Source organism: Dysidea avara, chromosome 6, assembly GCF_963678975.1.
Source record: "Dysidea avara chromosome 6, odDysAvar1.4, whole genome shotgun sequence".
Taxonomy (NCBI): domain Eukaryota; kingdom Metazoa; phylum Porifera; class Demospongiae; order Dictyoceratida; family Dysideidae; genus Dysidea; species Dysidea avara.
Window position 1 is genome coordinate 18,116,781 of NC_089277.1, and position 14,873 is coordinate 18,131,653.

General features: G+C 37.1%; 2 protein-coding genes across 4 annotated transcripts; one reads left to right on the forward strand and one right to left on the reverse strand.

The window, feature by feature from the left end:
- Positions 1-4: 4 nt before the first annotated feature.
- Positions 5-7,298, reverse strand: LOC136257613 (tripartite motif-containing protein 44-like). The gene is made up of 5 exons (XM_066050861.1): positions 7,184-7,298; positions 5,464-5,526; positions 4,578-4,712; positions 2,624-2,767; positions 5-305 (listed from the first exon to the last, which is right to left on the reverse strand). The coding sequence occupies exons 1-5, from the start codon at positions 7,212-7,214 to the stop codon at positions 58-60; spliced, it is 621 nt and encodes a 206-aa protein (XP_065906933.1). The 5' UTR covers positions 7,215-7,298; the 3' UTR covers positions 5-57.
- LOC136257605 (testis-specific gene 10 protein-like) lies at positions 7,262-14,715 on the forward strand. Of its 3 annotated transcripts, none has more exons than XM_066050849.1 (6): positions 7,275-7,382; positions 9,436-9,747; positions 11,202-11,503; positions 12,266-14,066; positions 14,119-14,164; positions 14,572-14,715. In XM_066050849.1, the coding sequence occupies exons 1-6, from the start codon at positions 7,361-7,363 to the stop codon at positions 14,630-14,632; spliced, it is 2,544 nt and encodes an 847-aa protein (XP_065906921.1). In that variant the 5' UTR covers positions 7,275-7,360; the 3' UTR covers positions 14,633-14,715. The 3 variants fall into 3 exon arrangements, with proteins under 3 accessions (XP_065906923.1, XP_065906921.1, XP_065906922.1); XM_066050850.1 differs by having other exon boundaries at positions 7,298-7,382; positions 9,506-9,747; XM_066050851.1 differs by lacking the exon at positions 9,436-9,747 and having other exon boundaries at positions 7,262-7,382.
- Positions 14,716-14,873: the final 158 nt, after the last annotated feature.

Consider the following 14,873-nt stretch of genomic DNA (forward strand, 5'->3'; position numbering starts at 1 on the left):
TAGATTAATACGAAACTAACTGATTGGGGGAATATGTGTGTGTTACTGTACAAATGACTATTGTTCGCCTTCATCACACGAGGCGAAATGTAATGTCCCAAAATTTTCTTTATATCCTTCTATTCTAACTACTGTCCATTCTTCTTTCAAGGCGTGCTCCAACTCCTTAGTGCTTTTTGTGAATGGATCGGCAGGTTCAAGGATTTCTGCATGGCAGACTAATTCTTCGTCGATGTCTGTTACCACTTCAATGTCTTTAGCATCTACTACCGGTATCACTCCAGCAGAGAATTTCTCCTTACAATCTGTAGATTAATACACAACATAAGGCACACTGGTGATTATGTACAGAGGTCCCACTATAATAGACAGTCAGGCAGACGTTGTGTGTTGCATGCAGGACCCAGCATATGTTTTGTACAGCCCATTTGCTATCCACAACTTCACATGTGTGGCACACAAAATGACACACAAATAGTAGTAGTACCTCTACAATGGCACATTGCCATTCTGTCATTTCTGTTCACACTGTCACGTCGTGGCACCACAAAAACAATGTCCACATTAGAGAGGCACCTGACAGTAATACACTTTTACAGAAAGGACTTACTGATTCAAGTTGTCTTATTTCATGAGGTCACAATGTAAAAAACAAATATGTACTGTACATATGAAGCATTTGCTGCTAACATTTGTTGTTAAGACCTCAAAAACTAAAATACATATTCAGATAAGGTTTGATGGTGTAAGTAATTATTTACGTATCCTCCTTCTGGGAAATGTACATATAGACACAAAGAGGCATACAATTGTGTCATTTGATATTGTGTCATTATTGTGTTATCTAATACACATACCATTGCTGGATAGACACCTCTGCAATGATATCAGTAATTGTACATGGCAAATAGCTAACTAAACCGTACACAATAATGGGGGTAGTGATAGTTCATTGGTTTATCAGGGAGCTTTGTGATCCAAACAGCAGCAACTGTTGTTATTACTGAATGTATTAGTGAAGTCAACACAACATGTGTATATTCTATGTCATTTCTAGGAAAGGAGTAAAACAATTTCTTCTCAGGTGATGAACCTGGCCACAAATATTCTTGCTTCTACATTAGTGGTCAAACCACCACTAAAAATATATATATCACTCTTTAATTGTGGAACTGTGTATAATAAATTCTAAAAAATCTATACACAATGACCTTTCAGTCACACACTTGGCAGTGAAAATTTTTAAACCCAAATTGTTTTCGTAAAAGTGTGTGTGTGTGTGTACCTATCTACCTATCTATGTTTGTCCGTACGCACCCACGTGAGCAAAATCGTTTAATAACAGTAAAAGCAGCTTTTACGTAAGAAGTAAAAGTGAAATGAAGTCTGTATTAAACTTCTGCACAGGTGAACTTTGCTCTGAGGTGGTTTCTTTTTGGCAGACTGAAATACGGGTGTGGTGACTTTCCTCAGACTACCTTCCCCGTGAGGTTTTCAGGCATTTAGCAACTGAAAAACAACCGTGCAAGCCTCATACACTACCAGGAATAGCCTATCGCTTCGAGTTGAAAGGGGGCGCATCCCTTACGTACGCGAACGAAAATGAAGAGCAGCTTTGAGGCTTTGTTGAGAGAATTTGTGGGAAAAAACATGTTAGCCACACTATAAAACAGTTTAGAAGATAGTTTTGTACGTAATATGTTGGTAAAAGCGGTTTGTCTTCCTTAGCAGTGCATAGCAACGTAATTGAACGAATTACGAATATTTCATGAATTACAAAATACGAGAATTAGCTAATATTATTGCACAACCCAAAATTACCCTATTGTAAAGTAGTAATACATAGTTGGTTAATTCATAGTAGTATATACTGTCTATAGTTAATTCCAGATGAGTTAGCTAGCTGCATGGCGCCTGGTTTTTAGAAGTAGCACAACATCAACTTGTTTCAATAGCACACAATGACATCATACAATGCTTATCTATTTAAAAAAAACTTTACTTGCACTTATTGCAATAGCTGTTGCAAAATTGTTTTGTACAGTATTTCACCAAAATACTTGTCTACAGGACATACAAGAAGTGAGGCAACAGGGAACTTAATTGACATGGTCACTATACTGAGGTGGTCGTATTAATGCATGCTTTAGTTACACTGCATGTTTGTGACATGGTTGTGTAAGGAGGCAGAGACTTCACTTGCAGTACAAAGGGATTCATATATACATGGACACAAACACACCACATGTACACATATAAAGCACACACGTAAACACGACACAGAAAAACCTCCATTAGCCATGTAAACTACATAGCTTTCTATTGCTCAGAGTCAGTAATAAATGGGTCAGCACAGGAAAATCCTCCTGGGGTAGGACTAGTAACCTGCAGGAGGCTGTACCATGTCTCATAGGTAAAGATGTGGGCACCCAAAGTCCTTCACCCACCATAGCCAATTGGCATTTCCTTAATACCAGGTACTCATTGATGTTACCGCTAGATGGGCTGCTTCCCCAGTTGACACCAGGTCACAACAGGGTCAATTAAGCATGCACACACAGACACACACAGACACACACATACTACACTGCACACACATGCTACACTACACACACATGCTCACATTTTGATATTTCCATTAGAATATTGGATGGTGTTACTACCTTCAACTCCCTGGGGGCATCGCCTACTTGTAACAACAAAAAATTCCCATCATCCATCTTCTTCAGCTCTACCTCCAACCCCTCAATAATAGCTCCACCACCATCTGAACACAACACATATGTACAGTACACACAGTACAATTCTACTGCAATTGTTACTGTACGAATTAGTACACACACTTAGTTAACTTGCTTTATGAGTCACGTAATATGTGTAGCAGTAGAGAGATACTAGGCCTTAGTGGCAACTACGAACAGAAGGTATAGCAAATGCATCACTTTAGTGTTGCATTCATGAATTGAAATGATTTTCAAGTGGACACTAGAGTGAAGTGAAACTTCAAATAAACCATAAAAACACCTTTGCAAAAACAAAAGATTTTGGTCCTATAGAATAACTTTTAACCTCTGAATAGGGACAACCTCAAAATTGTAGCAAAAATTCTTGGTGCCTATACATAATTTAAAAGATACCAGTGTAAAGCCTTTAGCAATTGAGTACTTCATAAACACCTGCTACCGACACATGGTATATGTACATGTACGAGTTGAGCAGAGCTCTGAGTAAGCAGTTAAAAAGAAAAGGGGATTTTCTTCTGAAGAGAAATGGCATTTTAATCAACAGAATTTGGTAAAGATGTAACTTGTTACATACTACTTCTATGCATTTAATATGTAATAATCTAGTTACAGTCCTCAAAGTAAAATGTAATATGTAACTCATTGTGTCTTTTTTTGGGAGTAATATGTAACTATAAAATTTGCTCGCTATACAAGCTGTACCATTCAAGTTCCCAGCCTACAGACACACGGTTTTCAGCCAAACATACCTTTGTTGTAGTAACTCAAGGGCACTCCCCATACACTATCACTCTTCGTAAGGCTGTCCAGTGCTGTCAGGACCCAAAATGCAATCAATCACGTGCTGGATACAGTGCACATTAAAAAGAAGTAATGCATTGCAATTTTTGGGTGCAATATCTGTTATATATTACCTGTAGCTTAGCTATGTAATGCGCTATATTAGTCGTCACTGCAAAAGTAATACTATTATATAATGCGCTACCCCAACTCTGTTAGCCAATCAGATGATTAGTGGTGACAGTAAACGAGACAAGAGCAGACATGTGCAGTTTGGTCCTCATCTTGCATATGTAAATTGCAGATCCAGAACTTGCTAGCTATGCCACTGGCCAAAACACCCTATTACAAGTTTTACACTTTAATGGCTTCCATATGGTAAACATTTTGGTCGGTGATGATTAATATCAAGAGTATATAATAGAAACCAAGAGTATCAAGCAGGTGTATTACCCCGTGATCAATGATTGTGTAAAGTAACACGGATATTTCAGCAATTGTTTGTTTTCATTACCATTAAGGACTGCTGTATTTAGCCCAATTCGGCCACTAAACCAAGCGAAAACATGATAGCGTTAAAGGGAATTGGCTAATGCTAAAGTTTTGGCACTGTCAAGCAGATCCCTGAAGGCGTGGCAACACGCTTATTTGTGCAACCATTGTTTTAGCGAGCTGGAGTTATCTTGGGTCCTTACTATACTTTCTTTGTACAGTAAGTGTTGATTACTTGGTTGAATAACACGGAAAACTGGCGAACAAAGACCCGTGTTACTTTACGCAATCATTAATCACGGGCTAATACACTGTTCGACACTCTTGGTTTCTATTATATACTCTTGGTAATATGCAAGACATTTAAATGAAAATATTATTAGTGGGTCACTGGGTCAAGTAGTACTAAAATCATAATTTTCAAGAAGTTGCATAATTCCATCCATTAGTTATTAACTGCTTTTTGAGTGCTCAGCTCAACTTGTGTATAGACCAGCCATTTTGTGTTGCACGCCCAGGTTGTACAAATTGAGGAGCAAACACATGGAAGATCTTGCTCACCTGAGGACTGTTCTTCATCCACCTCATCACCATCACTGATGTCATCATCGTCATCTTCCTCGGAGTTTGGCTGATCATTAGAATATGTCTCCTCCTCCTCTTCTGACTGACCAGCATCAGAATCATCCTCCCCTTCTGTGAAGTGACAATACTAAACATGACAGTACATACAGTAAAGCAGTACATTTCCAATGGTGAAGCCATTAGCAGCTAACCTATCAAACTGTTTCTGGTTTAAAACCCAACTAACCAATTTCAAAGTCCTAGCTAGTACTGATAGTACTGATTGCACAGGCATGGATGGTTGTATATGTATGTAGATCATAAACCATAAGATATTTTGGCATATTCTTAAATGTGGCGGCATACTAAAGCCATGTGTATACAACAAGACAACAGTTTTTGAGGACAAAAACTACGAGCTTACAATGTCCATAAGGACTAAGAAACAATATAAATCAAAGCTGAGTCATATTCACAAGTTATTATGCAAGTACTGTGTCTAATTTCTGATAGCATTTCTTGCTTTAGAATACTCGGACAGCTTTCAAATAATTTTTTTATCCATAGCAACTTTACACAAAACCATATGGTGTCATCAAGAGTTAATAATAGTAGGGTACTATTATTAACTCTTGGTGTCATGTATACTCAGCAAATAGCAGTATAATGAAAAAGTACATATATGAAATTAAATAGATATTCACAAATGGGGAAGGCAGGAAACTCTATTCCTAAAGGCATTTACAGTCAATAATAAAAAAAAAAGCATCTACTCATCATTAAACCTAATGTTCTCGAGTGGACAATATGTTAGCACAAAGCAACACAGTTTGTGTGTATAAATTTACAGACATACAAGTATGATACAAAATTAAGGCCGTACCGATTTCTTCTTCCTCTTCTTCATGTTTGGCTTTCTTTGGTGCAGAAGACTCCGGTACATCATCTAACAATTATAGAAGGAAGAAAGCAGTAGTGATACACCCTAACTATACATGTAGCTAGTTGGCAATGTCTGGATTATGTAATTTTATTAACCCTCATATATATATATATATACAGGGATTTTTCTAGGGGGGGGGGGGGGATTTTGTCCCCTCCCCCCCCCCCCCCCCCCCCGAAAATGATTTTGCCCCCCCTGAACTCTGCCTCAACCAGCCCAATGATGAAACAATGATAAATTGATTTGAAATCATAAAATTTAGTTGATGGCTAGCTAGCTACAATAAAACAAATTTAGCCTAATTTAAGTTCCCCCCCCCCCCCCCCTCAATTTCTGAAAAACTCGGATTGCCCCCCCTGAATTTATTTTCTAGAAAAATCCCTGTATATATATTACTGCCATCACAGAAATAAAATGACTCGTTCACTACTTTTTAGTAATGGTATATGTGTGTTAAAATAACCGACATGCTATACAACTAAACTAAAGGGTACAACGGTACTTGAGTATGGTAGAGGATAAAAACTGATCTGAAAAATCAGGACATCCTTATGACACTTCAAATGGTCGGTCACAAGGTGAACAGGTTTTACCGTACAGTATATTCATGTTAGATGTACGCATAATCAGTTTGTTCACTACAAATTTGTCTGAAGAAATCAATGCTCAGACATATTGCATTCATGTATAATCATTTGTGACCAGATTTGCGAAAAGGTACCTTTTCCACACACGAACCATATTTTGAACTTTGAAGCTTCATAACTTTTTGATCATTTCACATAATTGCCTGAACATTTCCATGAGTGTAGCTAAAGTATCTGGCAGCATTTTGAAACTAAGAGCAAGTTAATCAGTGTAAGGAGTCAGGTGATACATCATTTTGTTTGCTGGTATGTAAAATGTATGGAAAAGGTACCTTTTTGCAAATCCGGTCACATTTTAAGTGAGAGATGTCAGTTTGCTTGTTTGTTCATTGTGTGACACATTCTCTATAGCTGCCTGTACAGATTTACTCCTTGGTGTCTGTGCATAGCTTCCATTGGCAGTATAAAATAAATTGTCAGTGTGTGTAAACTGGCCACACATTCTGTGCTATGTTCTACTAGCGCTGTATAGATAATCACTATGATCGTCTTAATGCATTTCTTTCTTGTAAATGCATTAAGACGATCATAGTGATTATCTCAGGTTGGTATAACCTGATTATCTCAGGTTGGCATAACCAATCAGGTTGGTTATGCCAACCTGATTAAGCTCAGGTTGGCATAACCAAGGGGATACATCAGGGTACGTATCCCCTTGGTTATGCCAACCTGAGCTCAAAAAAAGCCATTTGGCTATTACAGACTGGAAAAGCATTTGTCAATTTGTTCATGGTATTCCTATTAATATAATCAGTGTGATCTTATTATAAGTCACTTAACATCATCCATTATTGCCTATAATCATGTCAGTGTTTACATGTCCAGACAATGATACCCAGGCTGTTATCTTTGGATAACACGTGCACGTACTAAACACACTACGTTGAATACTACACTACGTTACTAGTTTGAGGAGAGTTTGGACTCCCACAAGCGAAATGAAAGTGGAGCGTATAATTACGCATGTAAGTATACAGCAGTAAATGAAACGCTATAAGATGGAGTAAGCTCACCTCTGTCTCGCTGTGTCCGTTTTTCGCTCATTTTCTAAACGGCTTTGCAGCTTTATAGTACAGTAGTGCACCACGTGCCCCAGAGGTTGGCATTATTTAGAATAAAATTTATTGATTACGAAATCGCTCACAAAATCGGGGTCGCCCTTCGGTTCGCCTCCAGTAAATTTGTAAGAAATGTCACAACAGGAGAATACTGGTAAGGCTACACACATTTCACTATGTAAATACGGTTTGATGTGGAGTTTTAAAGGTATATTTTAATGTAGTCACTGAATGTGTCGGTCAGCTCTCTGCTAGGTTCGGCCAGGTTCTCTGCCAAGCTTGTTCTCTGCCTCGGTTCTCTGTCTCCACTTAGCTACTAGCTGCATCCTGTATTGTCCCTCCTAGGGTTAGGTAATTATGGACCTTCACTAGGCCTTTTTATAATATGTGGTAGAGCACATAACTGAGGTATTTCCTTGCTATTTTTTGTTACAATACTGTCAGATTCAGTGTGTGCGCATGTGATGCATGCCAATACAAACCACAGAGGATCTATGCACAAACTGACAGTAAACAATAGTCTGCCACAATAATGCATGTGTGTGTGTGTGTTTTGGTGATGGGGAGGGGGTTTTTAACCATCAACTTTGATGAAGTGATTAAAATAAAATAAAAATTCCAAGTCCTTGGTCACATGCAGGCCAAAGCCAATGCAAGCATGGTACATATCAAAACTTGTGTAAGATATTCCGGATTTCCGAATAGGTTACACCCGTTTCATATAAAATAACACCGTCTTCTAAACAAGGCGCCGTAGCTTTCACGTACTCTGGTTGACAAACATGATGTTTGGTTTATCAGATTCCTCTATGAAAGGCGATTTGATTTATGTGTAAGTTCTTTGTGTAGTAACGAAGGGGAAGCTAGAAAGGAGCCCAGTACCATGAAATTTACGTGTTCAGAATGCCCGTAAAAACATGTGTTTTTAAACATATCTCTGTAAACTAACCTGTTTAACAATTTGTACAGTTGGAGTCTTATTAAGCATCCTTCTCTGCATAGAATGATACCAAATTTTAATTTTTGTGAATTTGGTTGAGGATAACAACTTGTAAATTGGGATTTTCCCGCTGAGATGATTAAATTTTCCAATAGGTTAATGTATGGAGCGCATATTATGTCATCATCAGCAGTAAATAACTGTTGCTATGGCGACATTTTCCCATTTGTGCAGTCGGCATTGGATAAAGAAATTCAAGGGCTTTCTTTTATTATACGGTGTACTGTAGAGATTTTGTGAGTTAATGGTTGTAAATCATAGTGTTTTGTAAATTACATGTATTTTGCATTGGACAATGAATGACAAGGAATGATGAGATTTTATGATCAGCCTATTTTACCAAGCTGAGGTTTCAAAAAAGATATTAAACAGATATTAGATGTATTCAATGCATAATTCTTATACTTTAAGGGTTTAACCCTGTGTTTTGAAAACTCGATGTTGACCACCTAAAAATGCTTGATTTGATAAATCCCATACATATAATTATTTTGATATGAACAAAGAAATTGTAAGAAGGCTGGTTAGACCAAGTTAAATTATTTACTACAAGCAAATAGCAATTGCTGTACTTTATTGAGTACTTGTTTGCAGTGAGAGAATTGTTGCTTGATAACCTTTCCACACAGCTCTCCTAGTGGCCAAGGCAGCCAATTTCCACAGTGTACAGGAGAAACCTAAATGATCAAGTTCTGTAAATATCTGCTGGTTCTCAGTGTTTGGTACATACTAGTATAGTTCAGAGGAATACTTTTATGCCGTATTTTCACTTTTGAGGTAACTTAGGAGATCGGTCACTTACAAAACACAATTGTCGTCAAACAATTATATGGCAATAGGGGTTTACCCAGCTTAAATTTCTACACTGCGCTAGTCACAATGTATATTCTTATGTGCATAAATACAGTAACATCTCCTTGCTTTGTTTACATGCATGCCATTACATGACAATTGATACACATCCTGACATATCGATATTATTCTCAACCTTGTTGGAATTATCATGAACCTCACTACAAAGGTCACTCACACAGTATGCTGTTGTATTTTCTCCTTGAAACTGCACAAATACTAACTACCTGTACCTTGTAAGCTTGTGATGAAATAACACCCATATTGCAACAGTGGTGCACAAAATGATTATTTTACGATACGTATCTATGTTTAGTAATTCACTATTGTAAATGTGTGGTTTAATTTCAATTAGCTAGCCAAGCTATTGAGCACAAGATAATTATAAAACATTATGCCAGTTTGACAACAATGCTAAACCACAGTATAGTGCGCCTCTCAAGACATTTTGTTGCTGCAAATGTTATTACAACTGAAGAGGAAGAAGAGATACACACAGCCAGAGATAAAGGGAAAACATTTTTGTGGAAGATTGAATCACATACCAAAACTGGATTCACGGATGGGCTATATATCATGCTTGATGTGATGACCAAATATGGAAATGTTGGTGACTCAGCACTTTCTGACCAAATTAAGAAGGAAATTCGTGATGAAGTTGAGCGTGGTATGTTTTTTTTTTAATGTGTTATAAGAATATGTGTAGTACATACTACCAATATTAGAGGGAAAATATGGAAATATTTTCCATATTTTCCCTCTAATATGGCGTGGGTAAACTTCAGTAGCAAATAGCCAACTAAATTACATTTGACGGAAGAGACTTTGGCAAATTACCTTCAATGATAATTGATGGGTTAAACTTTGGTGAATTTGCAATGAATTGTTAAATTTGCAAAAGTTTCCCTGCCAAATTTTTCTCTATACAGTATTGTACCTGAAAAGTTGCTTTGTAAATGTTTAGTGAACTACATTTCTCTAAACGCAGTGGAGAGTCGCCTGTCCAAACCAAAGAGTGTATTATATCACACAGCTTTGTTCAAAATTCTCTAATAGAGCATACGACTGCACAAAATATACTCTAATAGAACAGTCATTTTGTTGTTTGGATAAATTGATCTTTTAGATTCGGACAATAACTCTTTCCTCTTGATAGTGAACCTACTGCTAGACTGCTACATTTGATCAAATCCATAGCGTAGACACATCAATATTATTGTCATGCACTCTGTAGTAATGGTGTGCTTGTTGAGTGACTCCTTCAGGTATCCTTACTCTGTAAACACAACATTTTCATCCTTTTCCTGACTTGAGTGTTTGAATGGTAATCAACAAGAGTTCACAATATATGTACAGGTGTATATACTAGGAGAGACTCCCATATGCCCCTATAGAAGGGCGTACCATGAAGTTATGTTGTAGCGATAAAGTGTTGTGGTTTGTGACAGTTTTAATGAGTGGATAATTCATCATCATCACATCTTTCCTATTATTTCATGCTATGTATTTAGGGAGATTTTTTACTAGTGTCAGGAAACCAGTTTGCTCTAAATTTGAGAGTTTGATATACCCTAATAGAATAGTCGTCAAAGTAAACCAAATACTTATATCAACAATCATTTTATTACTAAATAAATTATTCATTGTGGCCATAAATTGCTCAATCTCAAATTGCTTCTCCTAGCACCCGTAATGCATTAAGTGCCTCTAAAAATAGTTGTTTAAGCAGCAAATTCATAACTTTTGAAAACTGCTTTTGTTATTATGGCTTCAAATCTTTTAGTAAAAGCTTAGAATGGTAAAATCCAATTGTGAACTTTATATTTTGTGAAATAATTTTTGGTTACATGTATATAGCTAGCTAACAGATTATTGCTCTACAGACTGTAGCATCCTGTGTTAAATAAATATCATGTCTCAGAGTGAAATCCCTTTTCAAATACGTGGATTGCTCTCTATACATACATACCAGCAGCTGCTCCACTATACTTCTACTTAGGAGTTGAAACCAGTCAGCAAAATGTTTCCGGAATTGCTCCTATTTTGTGTATACCATGCATATCGTGGATTAAGTTTTGTGGGCTTTGGTAAAGTATTTGTACTCTTACTTTTGAAATATAGAGAGGTCAGAACAGCAAAGCAAGGGTGAGGATCTTAGACGACAGGAGCAGTTGAATAGCTTAGCACTCCAGTTGAAGAATGAGTCAGATCAGAAAGCTATTGTTGAACAGTTACAACAACAGATAGCTGAAGAAGACACAAGGCGTAAGCAGTTAAACTACAGTCTTGAAAAAGAAAAGGAAAACAACATGAGGTTATATGAACAGTACCTGAAGACTTTGAAAGACCTACAAAGTCTGCAGACTCAGCATATTAATTGTGTGAAGGTTTTGAAAGACCTGCAAAGTTTACAGGCCCAGCAGGTTAATTTAAAAAATATGTGATTTATGTTTGTGTGTCAAGAAATCATATATTTAAACACCCACTTTTAAAAGATGTTTAATGACTTAAAAGTTGATCGATTCGTCAAAATATTTTCCTGGGCTAAATCCCATTTTTACAGGCTGCTGTATTTGTGAGTTGTCAATTAGTGTATTTCTGAGCTATGAGCTGTCAATTTTTTTAAAATACTTGAACAAAAAATGAACATTCAGGAAGTTCTGGGGCTTGAACTCAGTTGAATGATTATGGTTAAGAGTGTTACCCCACTATGTTAGCACTGCTAGCTGCCACGGCTTTTTTGACTTGCAAATACAAGACAATTTTAGATAATATTGTCATACTCCAGCCAGATAAAGCTGAACCCTAACTAGAACTATTAATTAAAATGAAGTCTGTCTGAAATGGACAGAATAAGAACAATTGCTATACAAGTTGATTTCTGTGCTGTTCTCTTCTGTCTGTCACCAGCATAATACTGTATATAGCTGAGACTTTAGCAATATATATTTATCATTTTGAGAAAAAGTGTAGGCAATCCCACCGGCATGCATAACTGGTTTCTGCTTATAGCTGGTTAGACATGCCGAAGGCACTTATCTACTCAAGCTTTATATTGTAGTCCCAGATAGCTCCACACCTCTTTAGCTGATCAAACACACTCCTAGTGTGCTCACTACGTACAGTAACTGAATGGTATACATTTACTCAGTATGGTGCATCTATTAGCTATCTTTTTTTATTAGACACGAAATGAATTGCAGACTAGACAGCAAATTCTGAATATGCAAGAAGACCATAAAATGCGGGAAATGATTTGGAAAGAGCAACTGGGATTGAGAAACACAGAAAAATATACTACATTAAGTGAAGAGAATGCTTCACTGAAACAAGAGGTGGAGACCTTAAAGACACAGTTAGAAGCTGCTGAATTAGCTATTAAAAAAGATGATGAAGAGTGGAGACAAGACTATGGCACTCTCAGCAAAGAGAAAGACTCATTAAAAGAACAAAATGATACACTGACAGAAGAGATTAGTGCTCTAAAACAAGCAGATACTTCTTCAAAACAAGAAATAGAGACTTTAAAAGAACAATTGGAAGCTGCTGAATTAGCAATTAAGAAAGATGATGAAGAGTGGAGACAGGACTACAATACTGTGACCAAAGAAAGGGATGCATTAAAGGAAGAAAGGGATGCATTAAAGGAAGACAGGGATGCATTAAAGGAAGAAAGTGGCACATTAACAGAAGAAAATAGTTCCCTAAAAGAGGAAAATGAAACTCTCAAACAAGAAAAACAAGCTATACTTGACTCTCAAAAGGATCAGTTAGATGCAGCTGTTGTAGCACAAAAGAGTGAAGATAGTGAATGGAGATTAGAATGTGACAGTTTAAAAGAACAGATTGTTTCTGTGAAACAAGAAAATGAGAAACTATTAGAGCAACAACTTGATGTTGCTCTGATTGGACGAAGAACATCTATTGAAGAACTGGAAGGTTTGAAGACTTCATATGAAAGCTTAACACAGCAGTATGAAGTACTAAAAGTAGCCAATGAAGAAGCCGAGAAGGAGATAGTGCTACTTCAAAATGATAAATCAACACTCGTTGAAGAAATTTCATCTCTAGAGAAACAGTTGAAGTGCAAGGAATCAGAGATAGAGGAGTTGTCAAAAGCTGCTGAAAATAAGAAGCCATCCGGTTTAGCAACAGAAGTTGATCAGTTTCGACGATCTACAGGTTTTGTAGAACCGCAGCATCTGTTGGCCGGTCCTAATCAAAAAGAACTGGATAACGTCAAACTGCAGCTTGCAAAAACTAAAACTGAGAACGAGCAGATGTGTAATGAAACAAATGCTCTACGTCGAGAACTACAAGCAACTGCAGATCAACTTTCTTTACAAAAGAGATTACACCAACAGGACATTGAACTTCTGCAAATAAAATTTCAAAAGAAAGAAGATGAATGGAACATCATTGTCAACAATTGTAAAGAAGAAATTAATCTTTTGCAGCAGCAGAAGCAAGATCTTAAACAAGATAAAGAAATATTTAGCTATGCACACCACAACATAGATGTGACAGAGTCTCTGGGTCCTCAAAGGATAAATCATTCCCCTGTTACTCAACAAGCAAGACATAGTAACAGCTCATCACCCATGCCACTTTTTCCCACACCAATCGATCAGTCAAACATAACTATACAATCTGAATTGGTTAAAACTAGTACCAGTAGTGAAATACCGAAAACATCTACTTCTCTGAACTTTCCTAGACCTTTTCATTCTCAATCTTCTCCAACATCTAGCAGCATGCCATCACTACGTAGTAACAGTGGTGCTGTTTACAGCAGGAGAACTGTTGTCACTGCTAATGGAGAAGAAAACATCATGTGTAAACAGTTTAGTGATGTAGCAGATTTACAGTGTGAGATGAAAGTGATTGTACACAGATCAGACAAGTATGAATATGCCACTGTTCGGGCATTCCCTGTGGGCAAAACTGACGTTAGTCATCTTGTTGGAATAGAGCTGGATTTGCCAAGTTAGTTAACTTGTTTCACTTTGTATTTTATGTATACTCTCTGCATGTGTAGATGGTAGTTGTGATGGAGAATTGGATGGTGTTAGACACTTCAATTGGTAAGTTGCATGCGTTGAGCTGGATCCTCTAAGCATTTAATAACTCATGACATGATCTTGAAATTTGGCTCATTTGTAGCACTACTTGACCCACTCAAAATCTTTTGTTGAAATGTCCAACACAATCTTTACAATTGACTCGGGCTGTGCCCTCGAGCTCATGCTCGTGCGTATATTTCAAGCAAATCACCCGTGCCCATGTTACAACTACTACATGTAAATGGGGCTCTAAATATTGGGGTTATTATGTACTTAGTTATAAGCCACACCTTCAATAGTAGCTGCACTTGAGTGGTGTCACAATCAGTTTGAAAATAACATGTTTTTCTAAGCATTTTTTTATGTAACCAACTTATGCATGTGCTTAGTCGCCTTTAACTTTTACATGTAATTTGTTCTTTATATAGCACACCGAATTATGGACTCTTCATCCCACTCCAAGCACTGTACAAAATCATACATTTGTAGCAATTACCTTCTTGTGTATTTTTATTTATGTTATATCTACTTATAGCCTTAAACTTCCTGTTATCATTGTTAATATTTCTGTATAGCAACCCAGATCTAAAGTATGTAGCTGCACTGAGTATCTAGTCTCACTGCTGATCCTATTTTAGGTGCCTATAAGCATCCTAAAAAATTTTTGGGACACTTATAATAGGCACCTAAAACAGGGTCGGCTGTGAGTATCACGGCAATAATACTGGTG